Source organism: Pipistrellus kuhlii, unplaced genomic scaffold (genome assembly GCF_014108245.1).
Source record: "Pipistrellus kuhlii isolate mPipKuh1 unplaced genomic scaffold, mPipKuh1.p scaffold_m20_p_5, whole genome shotgun sequence".
NCBI classification, from domain to species: Eukaryota; Metazoa; Chordata; class Mammalia; order Chiroptera; family Vespertilionidae; genus Pipistrellus; species Pipistrellus kuhlii.
The window spans coordinates 73,470,347-73,492,076 of record NW_023425551.1 but is presented as its reverse complement, the minus strand read 5'-3'; the positions used below and the strand labels follow the sequence as shown (position 1 = coordinate 73,492,076).

Below are 21,730 nucleotides of genomic sequence, written 5' to 3'. Positions count from 1 at the left end.
CAGAGAGGAAGGGAGAGAGATAGAGAGCTAGAAACATCAATGAGAGAGAGTCATCAATCAGCTGCCTCTTGCACACCCCCCACCGGGGACATGCCCACAACCAAGGTACATGCCCTTGACCGGAATCGAAACTGGGACCCTTCAGTCCCCAAGCTGACGCTTTATCCATTGAGCCAAACTGGTCCCGGCTAGGCCTTGCTCTCTTTTGTTCCAGCCATATGCGTCAACAAAATTTCCTGGACATCTCTGTAGGATTACCTCTCGTTCCTGCATGCTTTAGCATCTTGTATCTGTTTGCCCATAATGCTCAGCTTCTCCTCTTGTGCCCTACCTGTTAGCTCCTACTCATCCTTCAAGTCTCCACTGGGGGGCAATCTTCTGACTCCTCCCCATGACAGACTCTCAGTCATTTTCCTTCACAGCACATGTCACAATTATGACTGCATAGTTATTTGCTAGTGGAAAAAATGAGTTAAAGCAACATTCTAATCCAGAAAACATGGCTTTAAAAAGTATTCCTGCCGGGACCGGTTTAGCTCAATGGATAGAGCGTCGGCTTGGGGACTGAAGGGCCCCGGGTTCGATTCCGGTCAAGGGCATGTACCTTGGTTGCGGGCATATCCCCAGTAGGGGGTGTGCAAGAGGCAGCTGATCAATGACTCTCTCTCATTGATGTTTCTAACTCTCTATCTCTCTCCCTTCCTCTCTGTACAAAAATCAATAAAATATATATTTTAAAAAAAAGTATTCCTTAAATGTTTTGATAACATATTACTGATAAAAGCTATTTGAGCTTGTTTTAATAAATTTTTTCCTATTCATAAAAGGCATAAAATTATGCTAATATACTTCAGGTAAAAAAAAACACACCATGGTTTATTTATAATCTGAAGACTCTAACACACATCACTACCTGCAGGGGTTAATGTGAGGTGGGGGTGCTAGGGGGAGAACCTGCCTCTGAAGACTTTCTCTGTATGCTCCGACAATGACGTAAATGCCTGTGGGAACTCCATGCATGCGTTTCTGAACAAACGGGTGGTCAAGGTAGTGCCATGACCAGGAGACACAAGGCACACTGAGGCTGCCAGAGGAGCCCATTAGAGATAAGGTGAACAACAACAAAAGGCTAGATGTCTTACCTAAAATAGCAGATTTTTCCACTTCAAGCATATCCAGAGCCTTTGTGAAAGGCTCTACCATTTTGGCTAGCATTTCTGGTGCATATAAAGTATTGTGAGTTCTAAAAGAAAAAAAAAGATGTTATGTGAACTTTTCCTAGTCTGTTGCAGAAGGCAAGAGTGGGTTTCACCTCGTAATTCAGTTACACTCCCACATAGACAGATCTCCCTGTCACCACTACTCCTAGCAGGGGGAAGAAAACACAGTATAAACATTTAAATGCTTCCCTGGAAAAGAGCACAGACTTTACGCTATTAAGTGCAGCTGAATAGTATACAACCTAAAAGCAATCAAGATGAAAACCAAATCCTGAGATAGCTAGACAATATCACAGGGCTAGAAAGCGAAATTCTTTTAAACTTGAGACTGTGCCGTGGCACTCCATCTTCTGATGCCAGTGACACAGGATGAAGTGTCAGAGGCATGTGGATGCACAGGGAGAACACAGTGAATGGGAATACGCTCCCTTTTTCCAAATGTTGTCTCCATTCCAAGAAGTGGACCCTGCAATGTTCTGATGCTCTGGAGGAATGTCCAGTTCCCAAAATGTGTGCCTGTTTCCCACCAAAATGACTTACCTGAGCAGTTACTGGTTTTGGATGACTAAGCAGGAATTACTGTGGACCTGATCTGCCTGCCATCTACAGTTACTAAAAAGCATAACTACCTATTTTTTCTTTTAAAAGTTAATTATAAAACATCCAGAAAGCTACAAAATATAACAGGTAGTAGCAAGGTTACATATTTAAGATGCACCCTGACCAGATAGATCCTTTTAGACCATGCTTATTAAAAAACACAATCCTCAACATTGTTTTTAAAATCTAACTATGTACACTTGTTAGTACACTCACTTAAACTGCATTTTAGAATGTCATTTAATACATAACTTCCAGGTTATTGCCCGTCTTCCTACTAAAAGCTAATGAGATTGTCTCCAGTTTTTTGCTTATAGAGAGCCCAGCAATAAGCTTCTCTGAAGAGGTCTCCCTGTGTACATGTGACAGTTTCTCTGTGGTGGATTTAAACAGGTAGAATTACTGGAAACTGGTCCTTTGCAACTCATGGTTTGCAAATATCTTCTCCCAGTCTGTGGCCTGACTTGCTTACACTAACATTTGCATTAGGCTTTACTTTTTTTCTTGTGGAAAATACATATAAAATTTGCCATTTTAAGTGTTCAGTTTAAGTGGTATAAATACACTCACACTGTGGTGCAACCATCACCACCATCCATCCCCATAAGTATTTTCATCTTGTAAAACAAACTATACATATCAAGCAAAAACTCCCCATTCCTCCCTTCCCTGAGCTCCTGGCAACCACTATTACACTTTGTTTTTATGATTTTGACTACGTCAGGTACTTCATACAAGTGAAATCATATAATAAGTGAACAAAAATGGAGCTACTTGGCAAGCCTGACAAGATCAGTGACTGAAAGTAACCACAGGATGTTTTGATCATGTAAAAATTCCTAACTGAACAGATTATAATGGAAATAAGTCATGTCTTAAGGCCTATATATACAATAGATTAATCTCTATCTGGAGCAAGTTCTGTCCATTGTTTTTGTCCAAGAATAATATACATAAAATGTCAAGATGATCTCTTCTACAAACCTCTAAGGATAAATACCCCAGTATGGTCAGACAACCCCAACATTCTTCATTATTATCTTTTATCTGCATACCTCTGTCAACTATGAATGTTAAATGTTAAGTATCCTGCACCTATCAATGTAAAAGAAGCATGTATCTCTCCACTTTACTTTGCATCCAACCCTAGAGATTTCTCTTGCTTTACTTTCTCCGCCCTTAACTCGCCACTAATGGATTTCATGTAACCTTCCTGTCTTCTCCTTTGATTCTAATGTATAAAATAAACTGCAAAACTGCTACTCCTTGGAGCATTATATCTAATTCTTTTGAGATTTTGCTTTCCCGACTAGCCCCAAAACCTTGGCTCAAATAAACACTCTAAACCTTTCTTTAGGTTTGAATGTCTTTCAACAATTATTTGTCTTTTTATGACTGGCTTATTTCACTTAGCATAATGTCCTTAAGGCTTGTCCATGTTGTAGCATATTAAAGAATTTTCTTCATTTTACTTATTTAAATATACTTTTATTGATTTCAGAGAGAAAGGGAAAGAGAGACAGAATCATTAATGAGAGAGAATCGATTGGCTGCCTCCTGCACACCCCACATAAGGGATCAAGCCACAATCTGGGCATGTGCCCTGACCGGGAATCAAACTGTGACCTTCTGGTTCATGGGTCGATGCTCAATCACTGAACCACAGTGGCTGGGCAGAATTTTCTTCTATAAATATCTTTTAAGACACCCTACATTAGAAATGTGATTCACAAATATTTCTCCCATTCTGTAGGTTGCCTTTTTATTCTGTGGAATAATGTCTTTTAATGCACAAAATTTTAAGTTTCCAGGAAATCCAATTTATTTTTTTATTACTTGTGCCTTTGGTATCATATCCAAGAAATATTTGCAAATCCACTGTGAAGCTTTTATTCTATGATTTTATTTATTTATTTATTTATTATTTTTTTAAATAAATTTTTCATTTTTCATATTATTACAATTGTTTCTCCCCCCTCTCCCCCCCACATAGCTCTCTTCCACCTGGTTCCCACTCCACCCTCTGCCCTTACTGCCCCCCCCCCCATATTATTATGTTTTATAATTAACTTTAAAAAAAAAATAGGTGGTTATGCTCTTTAGTAACTGTAGATGGCAGGCAGATTAGGTCCACAGTAATTCCCATACCCCCCCCACAGATACCCCTTTCCCCCTGAGAATTATCAATCCTCTCCCATTCTATGCTCCTGATTCTACTATATTTACCAGTTTATTCTGTTGCTCAGATTTTTAATTCATTTGACTTTTATTTTATTATTTCTTTTTTAAAAATATATTTTATTGATTTTTATTTTTATTTATTTATTTATTTTTACAGAGAGGAAGAGAGATAGTTAGAAACATCGATGAGAGAGAAACACCCATCAGCTGCCTCTTGCACACCCCACCACTGGGGATGTGCCCACAACCAAGGTATGTGCCCTTGACCGGAATCGAACCTGGGACCTCTCAGTCTGCAGGCTAAGCTCTATCCAATGAGGCAAACCGATTTTGGCAGCAGAGGTTTTATCACGAGAGGATGGTAGACTTTGTCAAATGCCTTTGCTGTGTCAATTAAGGTGACCACATGGTTTTTTTCTATTAATATGGTATATTACATTTATTTATTTTTCTATGTTGAACCACTCTTATATCCCCAGGATAAATCCAACTTGGTCATAGTGTCTAATCCTTAACAGGCTGATGGCTTCAGTCAGCTTGTATTCTATGAGATTGTCCACAACTCTTCCTTAGCCTTTACCACCTGCTGTGTGGAGCCTAAGAATAGGTAACAGGTGCCATTTATTTAACCCTCACCTGAGTATGTTTTTTTCATTGATTTTTTCAGAAAGGGGGGTGGGGGAGGGAATTGACATGCGACACATCAATTGGCTGCCTCTGGCTTGCGTCCCAACTGGGCTGGAGATGGAACCTGCAATCAAGGTATATGCCCTTTGGTTTGCGGGCTCTCTAATCACTGACTCTCTAACCAAAATCAGCCAGGGCACCATTTACTTTTAAAAGCTGCAATGAGCCATCATTTTAGTTTCTGAATTAAGTTTTATTTGGAAGATGCCTGATACTATAAAATGATCTCTGATAATATCAGTTTCCTGAAGAAATTCAGTCTTAACTTTGACAGAAAGCTGATGGGCTGTTTTTTATTCTTTAAAGTGTGGTGTGATCCCAAGAGAAAATTTAGAAAACAGAGGGTTAATGCATTATATGTCAAATGTCCCTGGAGCTACAACAGAATCTTGTATTCCTTGTATTCTCCTCCTCCTCAAGAGGTGATAGCAACATATTATAGTAGCCGCACCTCTAAAGCACAAGCAGAGGACAACTCAGAGTACATACTGCTCTGATATCCCTGACTCCAGTAGTTGTTCATAGGCAGGGGCATCTACAAAACCTAGTAATATTCAGGCTTCTGAACTATCACCTTTCCTGATACACATGCAAGTTAGAGCTCTGTGGTTCCACATTAAGAGGGACTAGTTACTGCTTGGCAAATAAAAAGACAATTAGGTAATAAAAGTTTTAACTTCTGGACAATCTGTACTTATCTGAAATACAGGAGTGGGCAAAAGTAGGCTTACAGTTGCAATACAAATAAATAATACAATATATACTAATCCTATCTAATAAAAGAGTAATATGCAAGTTGGCCATACCTCTGTTACACCCACAAGCCACAATTACCAGCCAATCAGTAGTAAGTATGCAAATTAACCCAACTAAGATGGCTGTGGGCACAGAAAGAGCAGGAGGCCTGGGTTTCCCCGGCAATGGAAGAAGCCAAAATTTCCTCCTGCCTTGGCCTCTGCTTAAGGATACAAAGTTTTAATTATAGAAGATAAATAATTCCCAACAAAAATGGCAGCAGCCACAGAGCTGGAGAGAGCAGGAGGTTTGAGTTGCCCCCGGTGATGGAGGAAGCCAAGTTTCTGCAGCCCTGGCCTGCCTTGGCCTCCACTTAAGGCTACAAAGTTTCAATTACAGATGATAAATAAACCCCAGATACCAGGGCCTCCCCTTGGATCACCGGGGGGCGTGGCAAGCCTGCAAACCACTACAGGCCCCTCACCCAGGCCGCCCCACACAAGGGAAACCCACCCTGATCTGTGACACCTTTCAGGGCAAACCAGCTGACCCCCACCCGTGCACCAGTCCTCTATCCTATCTAATAAAAGAATAATATGCATATTGACTGTCATTCCAACACACAAGATGGCTGCCCCCATGTGGACACAAGATGGCCACCACAAGATGGCCAGCAGGGGAGGGCAATTGGGAGGATCAGGCCAGCAGGGGAAGGCAATTGGGGGTGATCAGGACAGTAGGGGAAGGCATTTAGGGGTGACCAGGCCTGCAGTTAGGGGCAAACAGGCTGGCAGAAGAGCAGTTAGGCATCAATCAGGCTGGCAAGGGAGTGGTTAGGGGGTGATCAGGCTGGTAAGCAGAAGTGGTTAGGGGCAATGAGGAAGGCAGGCAGGTGAGCAGTTGGGAGCCAGCAGTCCTGGATTGGGAGAGAGATATCTGACTGCTGATTTGGGCCTGATCCTACCTGGATCGGGCCTAAACAGGCAGTTGGACATCTCTCAAGGGGTCCCAGATTGGAGAAGATGCAGGTTAGGCTGAGGCACACCCCCTGCCCTGTGCACAAATTTTGTGCACCGGGGCCTCTAGTAAGAGGATAATATCCTAATTAGACCAGATAGACCAGACATCTTCCAGCAAAGCTGCAGCAGCTGTGAGGGCCAAGGAGGACTGGCAGCCTTGGCAGCCTGCAGTGGCAGCAGCAGCGGAGTAATGGGGACAGCGCCTTCCCCTGATTGCCTGGTTGCTTCCTGCAGAGTAGGGGTGTCGAACTCAATCAGAGAAGGGGCCAAAATCTAAAATCCAGCCTAAATCGCGGGCCGAATGGTTTACTGAACAGTCATAAACTGTCATTGTGATGGAAACGCAGCGGAGTGCAGTGATGACAGCGCAGTGCGGGCCACATTGCAAGGCCTGGCGGGACGGATTTGGCCCTCGGGCCTTGTGTTTGACACATGTGCTGCAGAGGGAGGCCAGACTGTGGCTTAGGCCTGCTCCCTGCAGAGAGCAAGCCATCAGTAGGACATCTCCTGAGGGTTCCTGGACTGTGAGATGGGGCAGGCCGGGCTGAGGGACCCCTTCCCCCCAGTGCATGAATTTTCATGCACAGGGTCTCTAGTAATTAATAAATAATAATACAAGAATAACCTTAGCTGGTTTCACTCAGTGGATAGAGCATCGGCCTGCGGACTAAAGGGTCCTAGGCTGATTCCAGTTGAGGGCACATGCTTGGGTTGTAGGCTCGATCTCCAGAGTGTGCAGGAGGCAGCCAATCAATGATTCTCATCATTGATGTTACTATCTTTCCCTCTCCCTTCTCTGAAATCAATAAAAATATATTAAAAAAATAAAACAAAATAAACTTTTTTGAGTACTTAAAACTGTAAACCTACTTTTGCCAACCCCTGTATTTTAAAAAATATATATTTTATTGATTTTTTACAGAGAGGAGGAGGGACAGAGAGTCAGAAACATCAACAAGAAACACCGATCAGCTGCCTCCTGCACACCCCCCACTGGGGATGTGCCCACAATCAAGGTACGTGCCTTTGACTGGAATCGAATCTGGGACCCTTCAGTCCACAAGCCAACGCTCTATCCACTGAGCCAAACCGGTTTTGGCAACTCCTGTATTTTTAGTATCACCAGCTATGAGTATAATCCCTGCCACATAAGCCTTCACACACATAAAGATTTCAGCAGGACATACAAAAGATATACAGAAACAACGTAACAAATTTTAAGTTAGCAGAAAAGCTGCTATTCTAAACAGATAATGATGACAATGCACCTTTTAAGAACTAGAGTTCTGCTCCTCATATTTGTCCTCTATCCAACCCACTAGAAACAACATTGTCCAACAGAAATACAATGTAAACCACTACAAATTTTCTAGCCAGCCAAACTTAAAAAGGGAAAAGAAACAGGTTAAATTAACATTTTATTTAAAACAATGCATCAAAAAAAATTTTCAACATGTTAACATTAAAAATTATTAACAAGCTATTTTACACTTTTTTTTGCAATAAGTTTTCAAAATCTGGTGTGTATTTTATACTTACCGTACAGCTTATCTCAAATCAAACTAGCCACATTTTAAATGCTCAATAGCTAATTATAACAGTGGCTAACATAGTAGATAGCATAGCTCTAACACCATTTTTGTTGTTGTTGTTTTTTGTTTTGTTAATCCTCACGTGGGGATATTTTTTCCATTGATTTTTATAAAAGGGATGAAAGCTAATTCATTTTTTAAAAATGTATTTTATTGATTTTTTACAAAGAGGAAAGGAGAGAGATAGAGAGCTAGAAACGTCGATGAGAGAGAAACATCGGCCAGCTGCCTCTTGCACACTCCCCACCGGGGATATGCCCACAACCAATGTACATGCCCTTGACCGGAATCGAACCTGGGACCTTTCAGTCTGCAGACCGATGCTCTACCACTGAACCAAACCGGTTTCGGCTCCATTGATTTTTAAAGAGAGTGGTAGGAAGGGGAATGCAGAGAGAGAGAGAGAAACATTGATGTGAGAGAGACACATCAATTGTTTGCCTCTGCACACATCCCAACCAGGGACTGGGGTTGAGCCTGCAACTGAGGTACGATTTCTTGTCCAGAATTGAACCCACGACATTTTTTTGATTATCATACTATTTGACAAGGAGTTAAAACACCCAACTCTAACGGGTGGAAATGCAAATTGTAAATTAATTAATATACTACTTGAGAAAACTATCTGGTTCTATCAATGTAAACAAAATATGCATACCTTATAAAGTAGGAATTCTACTCTTACGTGCAGGATTCAACAGAAATTATGTGTACACCACAAGATATTTACAAGAATGTTAATAGCAGCATTGTTTGTAATAAGAAAACACTAGAAACTACCCCAAAGTCCATCAACACTAACCAGATAAGTTTCAACATATTCACACAATGAATACCACACAAGCAATGAGAATGTACAATACCACAGTTACTCTACAAACGTAATATTGAGCAAGAGAAGCCCAACAAGAAGCAGATGCTTCTGACTCCATTTATTAAAGCTAAAACCATCAGGCAAAACATTAAAGGTCAGAATGAGGGGTACCCTTGAAAGGCAGGTAATGATTTGAAAAGTTGTTGGATAAGGTTGTTTCTTGATCTGATTGCTGATTATATGTGTGTATCTTGTGAAAATCCACCTACGTGCACTCTTAATTTGTGCCCTTTAATTATATACATATTTTGTCCTTATGTTATACTTCAAAATAAAATTTACTACAAAAACAAGATAAAACTCTAACAGCTCCAGTTGCACACTACTCAAGGAACCTAAATGCTCCTTAATTACAGTTAATATTTTCAAAAATACCTTCTGACTGACTTCCCAAAAGCACCGAACTCTGAGAAAAACATCAAGGTGACAAGCATGCTGTTCTTGTGCCTCCTCATCCAACCAAGAAAGAACTGTTCCAGGTGTGGGCTCTCACCACATGGCCTCTGGCCACAGCCCTAAAAAGGTGCTGGGTCTTTGATTCTGTTGCTTCTGATTTCATCACTTTCATATTTCTATAAGCCAAAGAAGAACCTTTTGGTTTTAAAAACATCAGTATGGAAGCAAACCTTTCCTTGACTATTTTACTGCCCTCTCAACATGCAAGCCATACTTCTTTACAGAAATCTCTTTTCTCCTTTTGAAATCAGAACAGAATATTGCCTATTTCCATAGACACATCCACAATGACAACTCTTTCAGACACTCCTCTTTAAACCATGGTCAACAAGCTCTTTAAATCTTTGATTCTTAAGTTTATGGTCTAAGCTGTCAGTTGCCAGCAGAGCATCCCTGAGACATGAGTAATTTGTTTTGCTCAGTTGGGACTCCATTCTTACACCTTGTATCAGAGGCCAAAGAGCATTGTAACAGCTCTAACCTGTAACTCAGGAGTACTGAGATGTAAGCATCAAAATTAGCTTTGGCTAATTAAATCTGAATTCTACCCAAAGCCTATCTTTCTCTGTGAAGAGCATCTCTGAATCACCAACAGACATCCCTGCACAATTACTTCCCAGGCAGGTGTCCTGACCGGGAATCAAACCAGCGACCTTTTGGTGCATGGGACAACACTCAAACCAACTGACCCACACTGGCCAGGGCGATTCTGAAACTTTAATGTGTATAAGAACCACCTTGGAATCTTGTTATAATACAGATTCTGATTTAATATGTCTGTGGTGGGACCCCAGTCTGCATTTCAAACAAGCTGATGCTGCCAGTTTAAGGACCTAGTTTTGAAAAATAAACACCTAGAAGGGAGGTGGAACATGTATCATGCCTTCCTTTGGCATGATCAGCCACTGGGTGTTTGGTCCATTTGCTATCAAGAGTCATTGCTGATAAATTCAGATTAGCTCAAAAATTTAGAGCAAATAAAACTTAGCAAGTTTAAAAGTATTGATGAGGAATAAAAAAGTAGAAGAATACAGAGGAGGTTCAAATTGAGAAAAGCCATTTTGGAATTAGCACCATGTGTTCATGTGGAATGTAAGACAATGCAAGTGAGCTAATGTTATTATTATTTCTTTTATTCTCACCTGAGGATATATTTTTATTGAGAGAGAGGGAGAGAGAGAAAGAGAGAGAGAGGGAGAAAGCAGGGGGAGGGGGGGAGGAAAGGAGGGAAGGAGAGGGAAGAGAAAGATGGATCAGTTGCCTCCTGTATGCACCCCAATCGGGACGAAATCTGCAACCTAGATATGTGCCCTGTCTGGGAATGGAACCTGCAACCTTTTGATGTACAGGACGATGCTCTAACCAACTGAGCCGCCTGGTCAGGGCAGAACTAATGTTATTTTTTAAAATAAAGGCCATGCTGGCTGGGTAGCTCAGTTGGCTAGAGACATCATCCCGATATACCAAGGTTGCAAGTTCAATCCCCAGTCAGGGCACATGACAACCATCAACAAATGAGTGCGTAAACAGGTAGAACAACAAATCAGTGTTTCTATCTCTGTCTCATAAATACATACTAAAAAAAAAAAAAAAAAAAAAGACACCCCCTCCCCCCCAGAAAGAAACATATCCTAATTTACTACCACCATGATCTGAAGAAATAAAACAGGTTCAACTTTCTAAGATTCTTAAGGTAAAAAAACAACAACAAAAAACGTAAAAACACTATTCCGACTCACCTTACAAGGGAAAGCAAATTGTCAAGAAGTTTCAGAATCTGTTCTGTGCAGGGGTTACGAAAGATTGGATTTCCAGTGGGCGAATAACCCACTACAAATCCCCCAGCTTTGGCCTCTTCAAGGTCAGTGGGCCAGCAAGTTCGTTTCACAACACCCAGAATGCTATACACACAAAAGCTCATCTACAGAAAAACAAAAATGAAAGGTAAACATATAAGGGGAAAAGACAAAAGTGCTATTAGATATTTGCAAGGTTATGGCAAAAGTGATACAGAGACCTGAGAGAAGGAAAAGACTCCTGCCACCAATCTCTCTTTTTTAATCCTTACCCGAGAATATTTTTCCATTGGTTTCCAGAGAGTGGAAGGGAGAGAGGAGGAAGAAAGAGAGAGAGAAACATCGACATGAGAGAGACACATTGGTTGCGTCCCGCACACGCTTCTACCAGGGCTAGAGAACCTGCAACCTAGGTACATGCACTTGACTGGGAAATCGAACCCACGACGCTTCAGTTCACAGGCTGACATTCTAACCACTGAGCAACAGGACAGGGCTCTTCTTTTCAGGTCAAGACCTTCCACTGTCATCTTCAAGAGCAGTGGTAGGCTCTAGAAACTCCCTTTCCCTCAGGATGTCCTTCCAAAGGCCAAAATCCTCTCCCAGGACCCCAATGAGGTGGTGGCTTGGACATGCTTCAAAATAAAGTATTTAGACAGGCAACAAACATTTCATCTTGTTTTTGAATTGACCCAGCACCCTTCAGCTTAAGCCTTGACAGCTTTTGCCCTAATTCCCACTCACAGTACTCTCAACCAATCTATTAATTGCCGGGTTAATTAATACAACTTTTGTCATAATGAAGCCAAGGAAAATGCTTATTTGATTAGCAAAGAACTGAAAAATCTCAGGTTTGCAAATTAGCCTATTTAGGACTTTACATGCTAGAGAGCGATGGCAGGAAGGATTCACCCTGCTGACCTACTTCTTCATTATACTTTCAATCTTCAGAGCTATTTAGAGATCCTTAAAGCCAAAATAATGACTTCATAGAAAAGACCATCTTGTGCTCACTTCAGCAGCACATATACTAAACTTGGGCCCCCCACACCCCCCCCCCCCCCCCCCCGCAAAAAAAAAAAAGAAAAGTGAAGAAAAGAAAAGACCATCTTGTTCTGGCTGGTTTAGCTTGGTTGACTGAAGCATCATCCCATGCACAGAAGGGTCATGGTTCGATTCCTGGTCAGGCACACACCCAGGTTGTGGGTTCAGTCCCCTGTCAAGGTATGTGTGGGAGGCAGCAGATCGATGTTTCTGTTTCTCTCTCCCTCCCTTCCTCTCTCTCTAAAAATCAATGAAAAAAAAAAATATTGCCAGTAAATAACATGTGACTAAAAACAGAAAGGAAGGATCTATCTGCTCTGCTGTGGAAACTGACTCAGGAATTCAAGACCAGCCCTGGCTGGTTTGGCTCAATGGATAGAGCACTGAAGGGTCGTGGGTTTGATTCTGGTCAAGGTCATGTTGCAGGCTCAATCCTAGGCCCTGGTCAAGGCATGTGCAGGAGGCAACCAATCAATGTGTCTCTCTTACAATGATGTTTCTCTCTCTGTCTCTTCCTCTCTGAAATCAATAAAAACATTTTTTTTTTTTAAAGAAAAGAAAAATATCCTTGGGTGAGGATTAACAAACAAACAAAAAAATCAATAAAAACATATTAAAAAAAAGAAAAAAAGAACTCAAGACAAAAGAAAACAGTAGCTTAGGAAAATGAATAGTCCCAGATTTTTAACCCAATAGAAAATATATAAACGACAACACTCCTACTCCTACCCATGGCCAATTCAACTTCCATTCCCAGAGGAGGTTTACTCACTCGTGCACGGTTTAAGCCACAGGAATCCTCCAGGCCAGGATCACAGCTTTTCCGATCTGCACCCACATAGGCAATAAATGCATCAACATCCGACAGCACTCTGCAGGATGGAAGGGGAGACAAGCTATACCATGACTTTAAGCAAGGACAGTTTCTTCCACAAGAGCCAATAGCTATGATTATGTGGCCCCAAAGAACAGTTGTCATAATGAGAGGAGTTTAATCACATTGTCAGCTTTCACTTGAAGGTTTAAACTTCTCACTTCTAAATGCTATTAGCAACACTTTTAAGAATACAAGTTTGGTGGCACTTTGCCTCTTGGGAGCACTCTGGCACTTTCCCTTCTCCTTTCCCCGTGTGCTCTCGCATAACTGCCTTTCCTTCCCAGGTCCCCTTTCCCTCCAGACCGTTATCTTTGCCTTCTCTCTAAGCTCCAAGGGCCCTTCTCCTGCTTCTGTAACATGCTTCCTGAACCCAGCTGGTTCACTACTACTACCGCTGTAACTTTCTAAATAAACTCTTATTAGAAAAAAAAACAAAAAACAAAAATAAAACAAGCTTGAAAATGCTATGTGGGCACCTGTGTGGCTATGTGGCTCCTACTATGTTCTCATTTATCTACATGTGCTGGTGCTGCAATGCAGAGATACCAAATGTCACTGTGGTTCGATGCCCTGACCAAGAATCAAACTACAACCCTTCAGTGCATGGGATGACACTCCAATCAACCAAGATACATCGGCCAGGGCAAGATGGTTTTTTCTTTCTTTCTTTTTTTTTAGGGGCCATGCTAATCTTCTCTGTATCATTCCAATTTTAGTACATGTGCTGCCAAAGCAAGATGCCCATACAATCCATTTTTACTCATTTCTTTTCCCTCCCTACACCTCTGTTTAGCAAGGGGATATTTTTAGCAATTAGAATACAGGCTGCTTTTAGACCCCTTCATATATCACTGACTGTGTTATTACATTTCGATACCCTTACACTCCCACTCCAGACATGGCACTCGCTCTCTCTCTCTTTCTTCCTTTCTCTCTCGTCAATTACAGTTGACATTCAATATTAGTTTGTATTAGTTTCAGGTGTACAGCATAGTGGTTAGGCATTCATATTAATTACAAAGTGTTCCCCCCATTAAGTCTAGTACCCGACTGGCACAATGTTACTGACTATATTCCCTAGGCTGTGCTTTACATTCCCATGACTGGGCATAGCTCTGAAAATACAATAGAATGGGTGCTTGAGCGCAGTGACAGTCAGTGACAAAGGTCTCCTCTACCTGTGCATGTCTTCAGAAAGCCAGATGCTGGCCACTGGTGCCATCAGCTCCTCAAGGAACAACTTCTGACGCTCATAGTTCTTGAACTGGTTGCTAATGAGAACCAGGGCTTCCATGAGGGCACACTTCTCCATTTGTGTCAGGAGCAGCTCATTGGAGAGGAGTTGCTTTACGTGGTTATAAAGCATGTCAAAATTGGGCTGCAGATCAGAAAGGAAAAAAACAAACAAAAACTAGAGGTGGTAAAGGTCTGATTTTCAGGGAGAGGCGAGTCATTCAGGAAGGTCAAGTCTATAGGACCATCCTTAGTAATTTAGCTATAATGCTCTTTTGCCTGGACAAGCAAGGCAATTTAGGCAGAGGTGACTTGTCTTAAGTATTCGTGTAATTGCAATTTCCCACACTGCAATTATGAAAACAATCTTTTTTCTACATCAATTTTTACAATATCTTTGCAAATATCAGTTTGTTTTATTTACACACACACACACCCACACACACACCCACACACACACACACACACACAAATACACATACACTCACACACTGCTCTGTGTTCACTGAAGAAATTTCTGGTTAATTTGTAATTTGAAACAGTAACACATTTCTTCTTAAACAAAAGTTTGGGTTCACTCCGCTAGTGTGGCTGTGATTGTGTTGACCTATGAACCAGGGGTCACCATTTGAATCTTGGTCAGGGCACAGGCCTGGGATGTGGGCTTGATATCCAGTAGGGGGTGTGCAGGAGGCAGCCAGTCAATGAATCTCTTGCATCATTTATGTTTCTATTTCTCTCTCCTCCTCCCTTTCTCTCTGAAATCAATATAAATATATTAAAAAAAGAAAAAGAAAAAAAGAATGGGGTTCACATCTGGCTTCTCTCAAGATTAGGCACATCATTTGGCAGGAGCAATTAAGAACATCACACAGTACAATAAAGAGGTGTACACTGATAGGGAAAACTTGGTATCATTCATATGGAAAATTGTTTATTTTGAGGGAATAGTTTGCATTTTTAACTCTTCTACTAAGTAAGAGAGGAACAAGACACTTATTCAGGAACTAGAGGCACCGCCGAAACCTGTTTGGCTCAGCGGTAGAGCATCAGTCTGCGGACTGAAAGGTCCCAGGTTCGATTCCAGTCAAGGGCATGTACGTTGGTTGCGGGCACATCCCCAGTAGGGGATGTGCAAGAGGCAGCTGGTCGATGTTTCTCTCTCATCAACGTTTCTAGCTCTCTCTCTCTCTCCCTTCCTCTCTGCAAAAAATAAATAAAATATATTAAAAAAAAAAAAAAAAAGAACTAGAGGCACGGTACGTGAAATTCATACGTGGGGAGGGATGTGTGTCCCTCAGCCCAGCCTGCACGCTTTTCAATCTGGGACCCCTTGAGGGATGTCCGGTGGGATCAGGCCTAAACGGGCAGTCAGACATCCCTCTCACAATGCAGGATTGCTGGCTTCCAACCGTGCACCTGCCTGCCTGCCTAATTGCCCCTAACCACTTCTGCCGGCCAGCCTAAAACCTCTAACCACTCCCTTGCCAGCCTGATCAATGCCTAACTGCTCCCCTGCTGGCCCAATTGCCCCCAACTGTCCTCCCCTGCTGGCACAGTCACTCTTAACTGACCTCCCTGCAGGCCTAGTCCTCTCCCTCCTCCCCCTGCCCTGCCCAACTTCCCTCCCCTACAGGCCTGGTCCCTCCCAACTGCCCTTCCCTGCAGACCTTATCCCTCCCAACTTCTCTCCAGTGTAGGTCTGGTCCCCCCACAACTACCCTCCCTTGCAGGCCTTGTCCCTCCCATCTGCCTTCCCATGCAGGCCTTGTTGCTCCTAACTTCCCTCCCCTGCAGGCCTGGTTGTCCCCATCTGCCCTCCCCTGCTGGCTATCTATGACGGCCATCTTGTGTCCACATGGGGATGGCCATCTTGTGTGTTGGAGTGATGGTCAATTTGCATATTACCTCTTTATTATACAGAATGCTTATCCTGCCCTGGCTGGTTTGGCTCAGTGGATAGTGCATCAACCTGGGGACTGAAGGGTCCCAGGATGGATTCCAGTCAAGGGCAGACTAGACTGGGTTGTGGGCTCAGTCCCCAGTAGGGGCTGTGCAGGAGGCAGCTAATCAATGATTCTTATCAATGATGTTTAAATCTTTCTCTCTCTTCCTTCCTCTTTGAAATCAATAAGAATTCTATATAATAAAAGGCTAATATGCAAATTGTCCCCTCGACTGGGAGTTTGACCAGGAGGCAGAGCTGGCCAGCCAACCTCCCACACTCTCCTGCCCGCCTGATCAGCCCTGATTGGGGTGGGCTGGCTGGCCCCCACCTATGCACAAATTTGTGCACCAGGCCTCTAGTAAAAAATAAAAGAATGCTTATCCTGAGAAAAGATATAGTTCCTCTTTTTCTATTTATGTGAGTATAAATAGAACTTAATTTACAAATATATATTTGTAACTCAACAGATCTCAGTGACTACTTAGCAAATCCAGTGGCTTACCAACACAAGCTGAGGGTAGTCTCGACATATTTTGATGATGGAGGAACAAGCATGTCTTCTCACATTCCTGACTGCCCGGGTTCTGGGGGCCTGGGAAGAAATATTCAACAAACAGAGCCACTTTCAATATAATACATTTATAGATGGTGCTTATTGTCATGTAAATACATCCCTTCAGAGGCATATTCACAATCATTTTTCACAACTGTGAGAGTATAATAGTCACATTTATAGTCACCTGTTTTATAGAATACTGTTTGCCCTAGTATCTGTAGTACAAAAGACCTTATCATGACCATCTCCTGCCTGTACCTAACCCTTTTACTTTTAGACTAAATGTTACATATTCATACTTTTGCTCCCAAGAAGTTAGAATTTGTTGGTTGAATTAATGGTCTTACCTTACTTTCTTCAACAGTTTCAAAAGTGACAGACGAAAATAGCTAAGGGGAAGGAGAAAAAGGCCACTCATCAGTACCAACTGAGTAAAGTTGTTTTAAACAGTAGTTACAAAGTTTCCAACGAAATTCCAAAAGTGTTACAATATGATAATGAAAGGGATTTTAATTGTCATTACAAAGTTTCAAATGTTTGTTTTTTCAGGTAAGTAGGAGAGGGTTGAAATTCACAATCTTACCATGCCATCACACACACACACACACACACACACACACACACTCAGCTACAATGATGCCTCTTCCTTCTCCACTGTTAAAACTTGAGTGATCAACCTTCCCTACTCCACCTTAACTTCCCATTTACTTTTATATTTTTTAACCCACACCTGAGGACACCTTTTGTTTTAAATTGATTTTTAGAGAGAAAGAAAGGGAGTAAGAGAAGTCAGAGAAACATGGACCTGTTGCCTCCCATACACACCCCAACCAGGGATCAAATCTGCAACTTGTATGTGTCCTAACAAGGGATCGAACCTACAATCTTGATGTATAGAACTCCAAATAACTTAGCCACCAGGCCAAGGTTTCCCATTTACTTTTTCACCCTCCCCCACCAAAAACTTTTCTTTTTTTTAAAATATATTTTATTGATTTTTATACAGAGAGGAAGGGAGAGAGATAGAGAGTTAGAAACATCGATGAGAGAGAGTCATTGATCAGCTGCCTCTTGCACACCCCCTACTGGGGATATGCCCGCAACCAAGGTACATGCCCTTGACCGGAATCGAACCCAGGACCCTTCAGTCCCCAAGCCGAAGCTCTATCCATTGAGCCAAACTGGTCCCGGCTAACTGATTTTTAGTGAAAGAGAAAAAGGGGAGCGGAGGGGAGGGGGGAGGGGACATTGATGTGAGAGCAAAACATCTATCGATTGCTTCTGCATGCCCCCTACTAGGGCTTGAACCCACAACTTGGGCATGTGCCCTAATTGGAAATCAAACCGGCAACCTTTTGGTGCATGGGATGATGTTCAACCAACTGAGGCATACTTGCCAGGACCCAGCTTACTCTTTAACCCAATGCAACCTGGTTGCTGCCCAAGTCGCTGTGATGCAATAACACTTTACCAAAGGCCTAATTGGAAACTTAATGGACATTCTCCAGTTCTCTATGCAACAAAGGAGTTCACCTTTGTAAGTTCTACTGACCTTTGTAACATTTTCTCCACTTCTCTGGCTCTCTCTTTTTTTCTCTTCCCTTTGGGGCTTCTCATTCTTTGCCATTCTCCTCCAATGATGGTGATCTCCAGGGTTCCTTGCTTGACCTACATGTCTAACTCTTCCTCTCCTCTTCCCTAGGGCTTCACTTCTACTCTTGATACTTCAATAATGACGATGCCTAGACCACTGGTCTAGACTCTAGAAAATTACAAAATTTTCTAGAGTCTAGACGAGTGGTCGGCAAACTGCAGCTCATGAGCAGCGGTTTGCTGATCTGTTGACTAATGAGTTTGCTAGTGTCTAGAGTGACCAGGGGTCTTCAAACTATGGCCTGCGGGCCACATGCGGCCCGCAGAGGAGTCTGATCCGGCCCGCCAGGTTTTTAGGGCAGTGAGCGCAGCCGAGGTGTTACAGTAGGAATTAGTAGTTCATATAGTCCGGCCCTCCAGCTCTCTGAGGGACCGTGATCTGGCCCCCACTTTAAAAAGTTTGAGGACCCCTGGTAGACCTTTAACCTCAAATAGCCAATTTACTGTGAGTTCTCTCCACCTACCTATTGTACATATACCTCAAACATAGTATTCCAAAACAGAATTCACTCCCTTTTCTGCCTAACTCCTACTCTCTCTCCTGATCCAGTATTCTCCCTCAGGTGGCACTCAATTACTCACCTAGTCACCTAAACTGGAAACTCAAAAACTGTCCATACTAACCTCTCTCAAATCCCTTCTCAATCTGAAAGCACGCTCTGAACCCTCCCTTTAGATATTCTTTCCATTTCTCGGTGTACATGTCTATAATTGCAATGCCATATAGTTACATCTGTTTATATGAGTTTCTTCCCAAACGGAGCATTCTTAAAGGATAGGGCTTTTCTACAAGCATGATGTCCGATCCACAATAAGTACTGAGCAAATATCTGATAAATGAATAAATGGCTGTCTATTTATTAACTTGTCTCACACACTTTCAAAAACAATTACATATATTAGCCTAGAAGTGCCAAAATAAAGTTTACAAAGCAGATGAAGTTTACCTTGGAGAAGACCTGGGGCAGGAACTCTGGTCTGTAGGTGACAAATGGAAAGAGTGCTGAGACATCAGTGAGGACACAAGACAGAATGAGAGGGTCCTTAGTGTCAAAGTTCAGGACCATCTGCAATAGCTCTATTCCATCATGAACAGGGATTTCCTGTAATACAGACACAAAAAGGAGATTGACACAGCTGATAACCACCACTTTTCCTTTGGACTCTAGTTTATAAATACATAAGACAGGTGCCACATATGGTTTTTATATACTACTTTCTAATCCTTAAAATTCAAAGCACTCCATGCTATTAAAATTTTTCAGCCCTAGCCAGTTTGGTTCAGTGGATAGAGAGTGTCGGCCTGTGGACCAAAGGGTTCTGGGTTCAATTCCAGTCAAGGGCCATGTACCTCGATTGCAGACTCCTCCCTTAGTCAGGGTGCATACAAAAGGCAACCAATCCATGTGTTTCTCTCACATCAATGCTTCTGTCTTCCCTCTTTCTAAAAATCAGTGGAATATCCTCGGGTGATTAAAAAAAAAAAAAATTTTTTTCTTATATGCCACCATGTACTATCTTAAAGATATATCATCTCCTATTATTAGAAATTTAGAATATTTCTAATTCTTCATCATTGTATATAATGCTAATAAGTATCTTTGCAAAAAAAATGTTGGCTACATTATCTATTATTCCTCTTGAATAAGAGACTTTTGGGGGTGGCTAGAATCATTGGGTCAAAAGTTATGAATATATGTAAGTTACTTTCCTTTTTTACCAATTGATTGATTTTATCAATTGATTCTTGATCCATTAATGTTTCCTCCTTACCACGTTCTCAGCAGCAATGAATTTGTTCCCTAAAACTTTTATTTATTTAGGAAAAACAAAAGCTTAATTAATTTGCATTTTTTCAATTACTAATGAGGTTGATTTTTTCCATATTTATTAACTGCTATATATTATCTGATCATACCTTTTATCTATTTCTCCTCTATATATTATCTGATCATACCTTTTATTTATTTCTCCATTGGATTCTAGTATTACCAACTTATACAAAAAGCTTATTGTTAAACGTTCCAGACCTTTAAAATGGTATAACACTTTACTGACCCTCCATACAACTACTTAAGAGAAATAGATGCTACTGATACCATGGTTACTCTGTGCACATAACCTCCTTTCCAGTCATAAAGGTAGCCACCATCCTAAATTTGGTGTTCATAAATTCATAGATTCCTTCATTTTTTTATACTTTTACCTCAAATGTATTCACTTTTGTGGCTTGCTGTTTTGGGTCAACATTATGTTTATGAGAATCATCCTTATTCATCGTAAAAGCCTAGTTCATTTTTACTGCTCTATTACAATCTATTCAATACAATATATTGCCAAATTATTCTCCAAAGTGATATCAGTTATATTCTATTAGTGATGTTTAAGAGAGATAAGCTTTTTAGAGTAAGGATATCAGTCCCATCCATATTTATTGCAGAAACTAATCCCAGTTTACCTTTTAAAATTTTATTTTGTAAATTAAAAAACATATGCAGTTAAAGCCATCAATTTTTTTTTTTATTATTACTTTCATTGTTTTTCAACTTTTAGGGACCTTTCCTAAACAGATAATTTTTCCTAATGCTAATTACTATTTTTGTTGTTGTTAATTCTCACCTAAGGATACCTTTCCCAATAATTTTTTAGAGAGAGTGGGGGAAGCGGGGGAGAGAAACATCGACATGAGACACACACATGCATGCCCGTGGCTGGAAATCGAATCCATGATCCTTCCATAGGTGGGCCGATGCTCTAACCACTGAGCAAAACCCACCAGGCCTAATGCTAATTATTAAATGACCAATACCTCTCATTTCTTGTATATGCTTCAGGTTGTTTCTGGGCTATTTTGTTCAAAAGAGCTGTGCCTAATGCCGGTTCTACACTGCTTTAAAACACTGTAGCATTAACAAATAAGTAAAATAAAATACTGTAGCTTTATATTTTATTATCTGAGGCAAATCAATCCTCATTTTCGAAATGTGATATTCCCCCTCTCCCCCCAAGCTCTTCCTTACATTAATTCACTGCTAAAGCTACTACCGTGTTTCCCCGAAAATAAGACATCCTCCGAAAATAAGACCTAGCACATGGAAAAATAAGACATCCCCTGAAAATAAGATCTAGCGCATCTTTGGGAACAAAAATTAATATAAGACACTGTCTTATTTTCGGGGAAACAGGGTAAAAGGCTCTACCCAATGTACTTGGATCCATACTACTGGAAATACAAGCCTAGATAATGCCATTATGGACA

General features: G+C 41.4%; 1 protein-coding gene, 1 long non-coding RNA gene and 1 pseudogene across 6 annotated transcripts in view; all 3 read right to left on the bottom strand.

The window, feature by feature from the left end:
- The window catches only part of XPO5 (exportin 5), a 55,899-nt gene that overhangs the window by 9,968 nt on the left and 24,201 nt on the right, over positions 1-21,730 (bottom strand). For all 5 annotated transcript variants that reach the window (XR_006740086.1, XR_004983729.2, XM_036414489.2 and 2 more), the window contains 7 exons: positions 19,419-19,574; positions 17,166-17,207; positions 16,765-16,854; positions 14,260-14,459; positions 12,977-13,076; positions 11,104-11,285; positions 1,143-1,243 (listed from right to left, as the gene is read on the bottom strand). Coding sequence is in view for 3 of the 5 variants with exons in the window: in XM_036414489.2 (XP_036270382.1) it covers positions 1,143-1,243; positions 11,104-11,285; positions 12,977-13,076; positions 14,260-14,459; positions 16,765-16,854; positions 17,166-17,207; positions 19,419-19,574 (871 nt within the window). In the remaining 2 variants the exon portion in view is untranslated. The remainder of the gene's footprint in view (positions 1-1,142; positions 1,244-11,103; positions 11,286-12,976; positions 13,077-14,259; positions 14,460-16,764; positions 16,855-17,165; positions 17,208-19,418; positions 19,575-21,730) is intronic.
- LOC123651407 lies at positions 4,206-8,125 on the bottom strand. Its single transcript, XR_006740087.1, has 2 exons — positions 7,492-8,125; positions 4,206-4,286 (listed from the first exon to the last, which is right to left on the bottom strand). It is a non-coding gene; the product is annotated as an uncharacterized LOC123651407 (long non-coding RNA).
- LOC118706207 lies at positions 13,727-13,817 on the bottom strand (annotated as a pseudogene).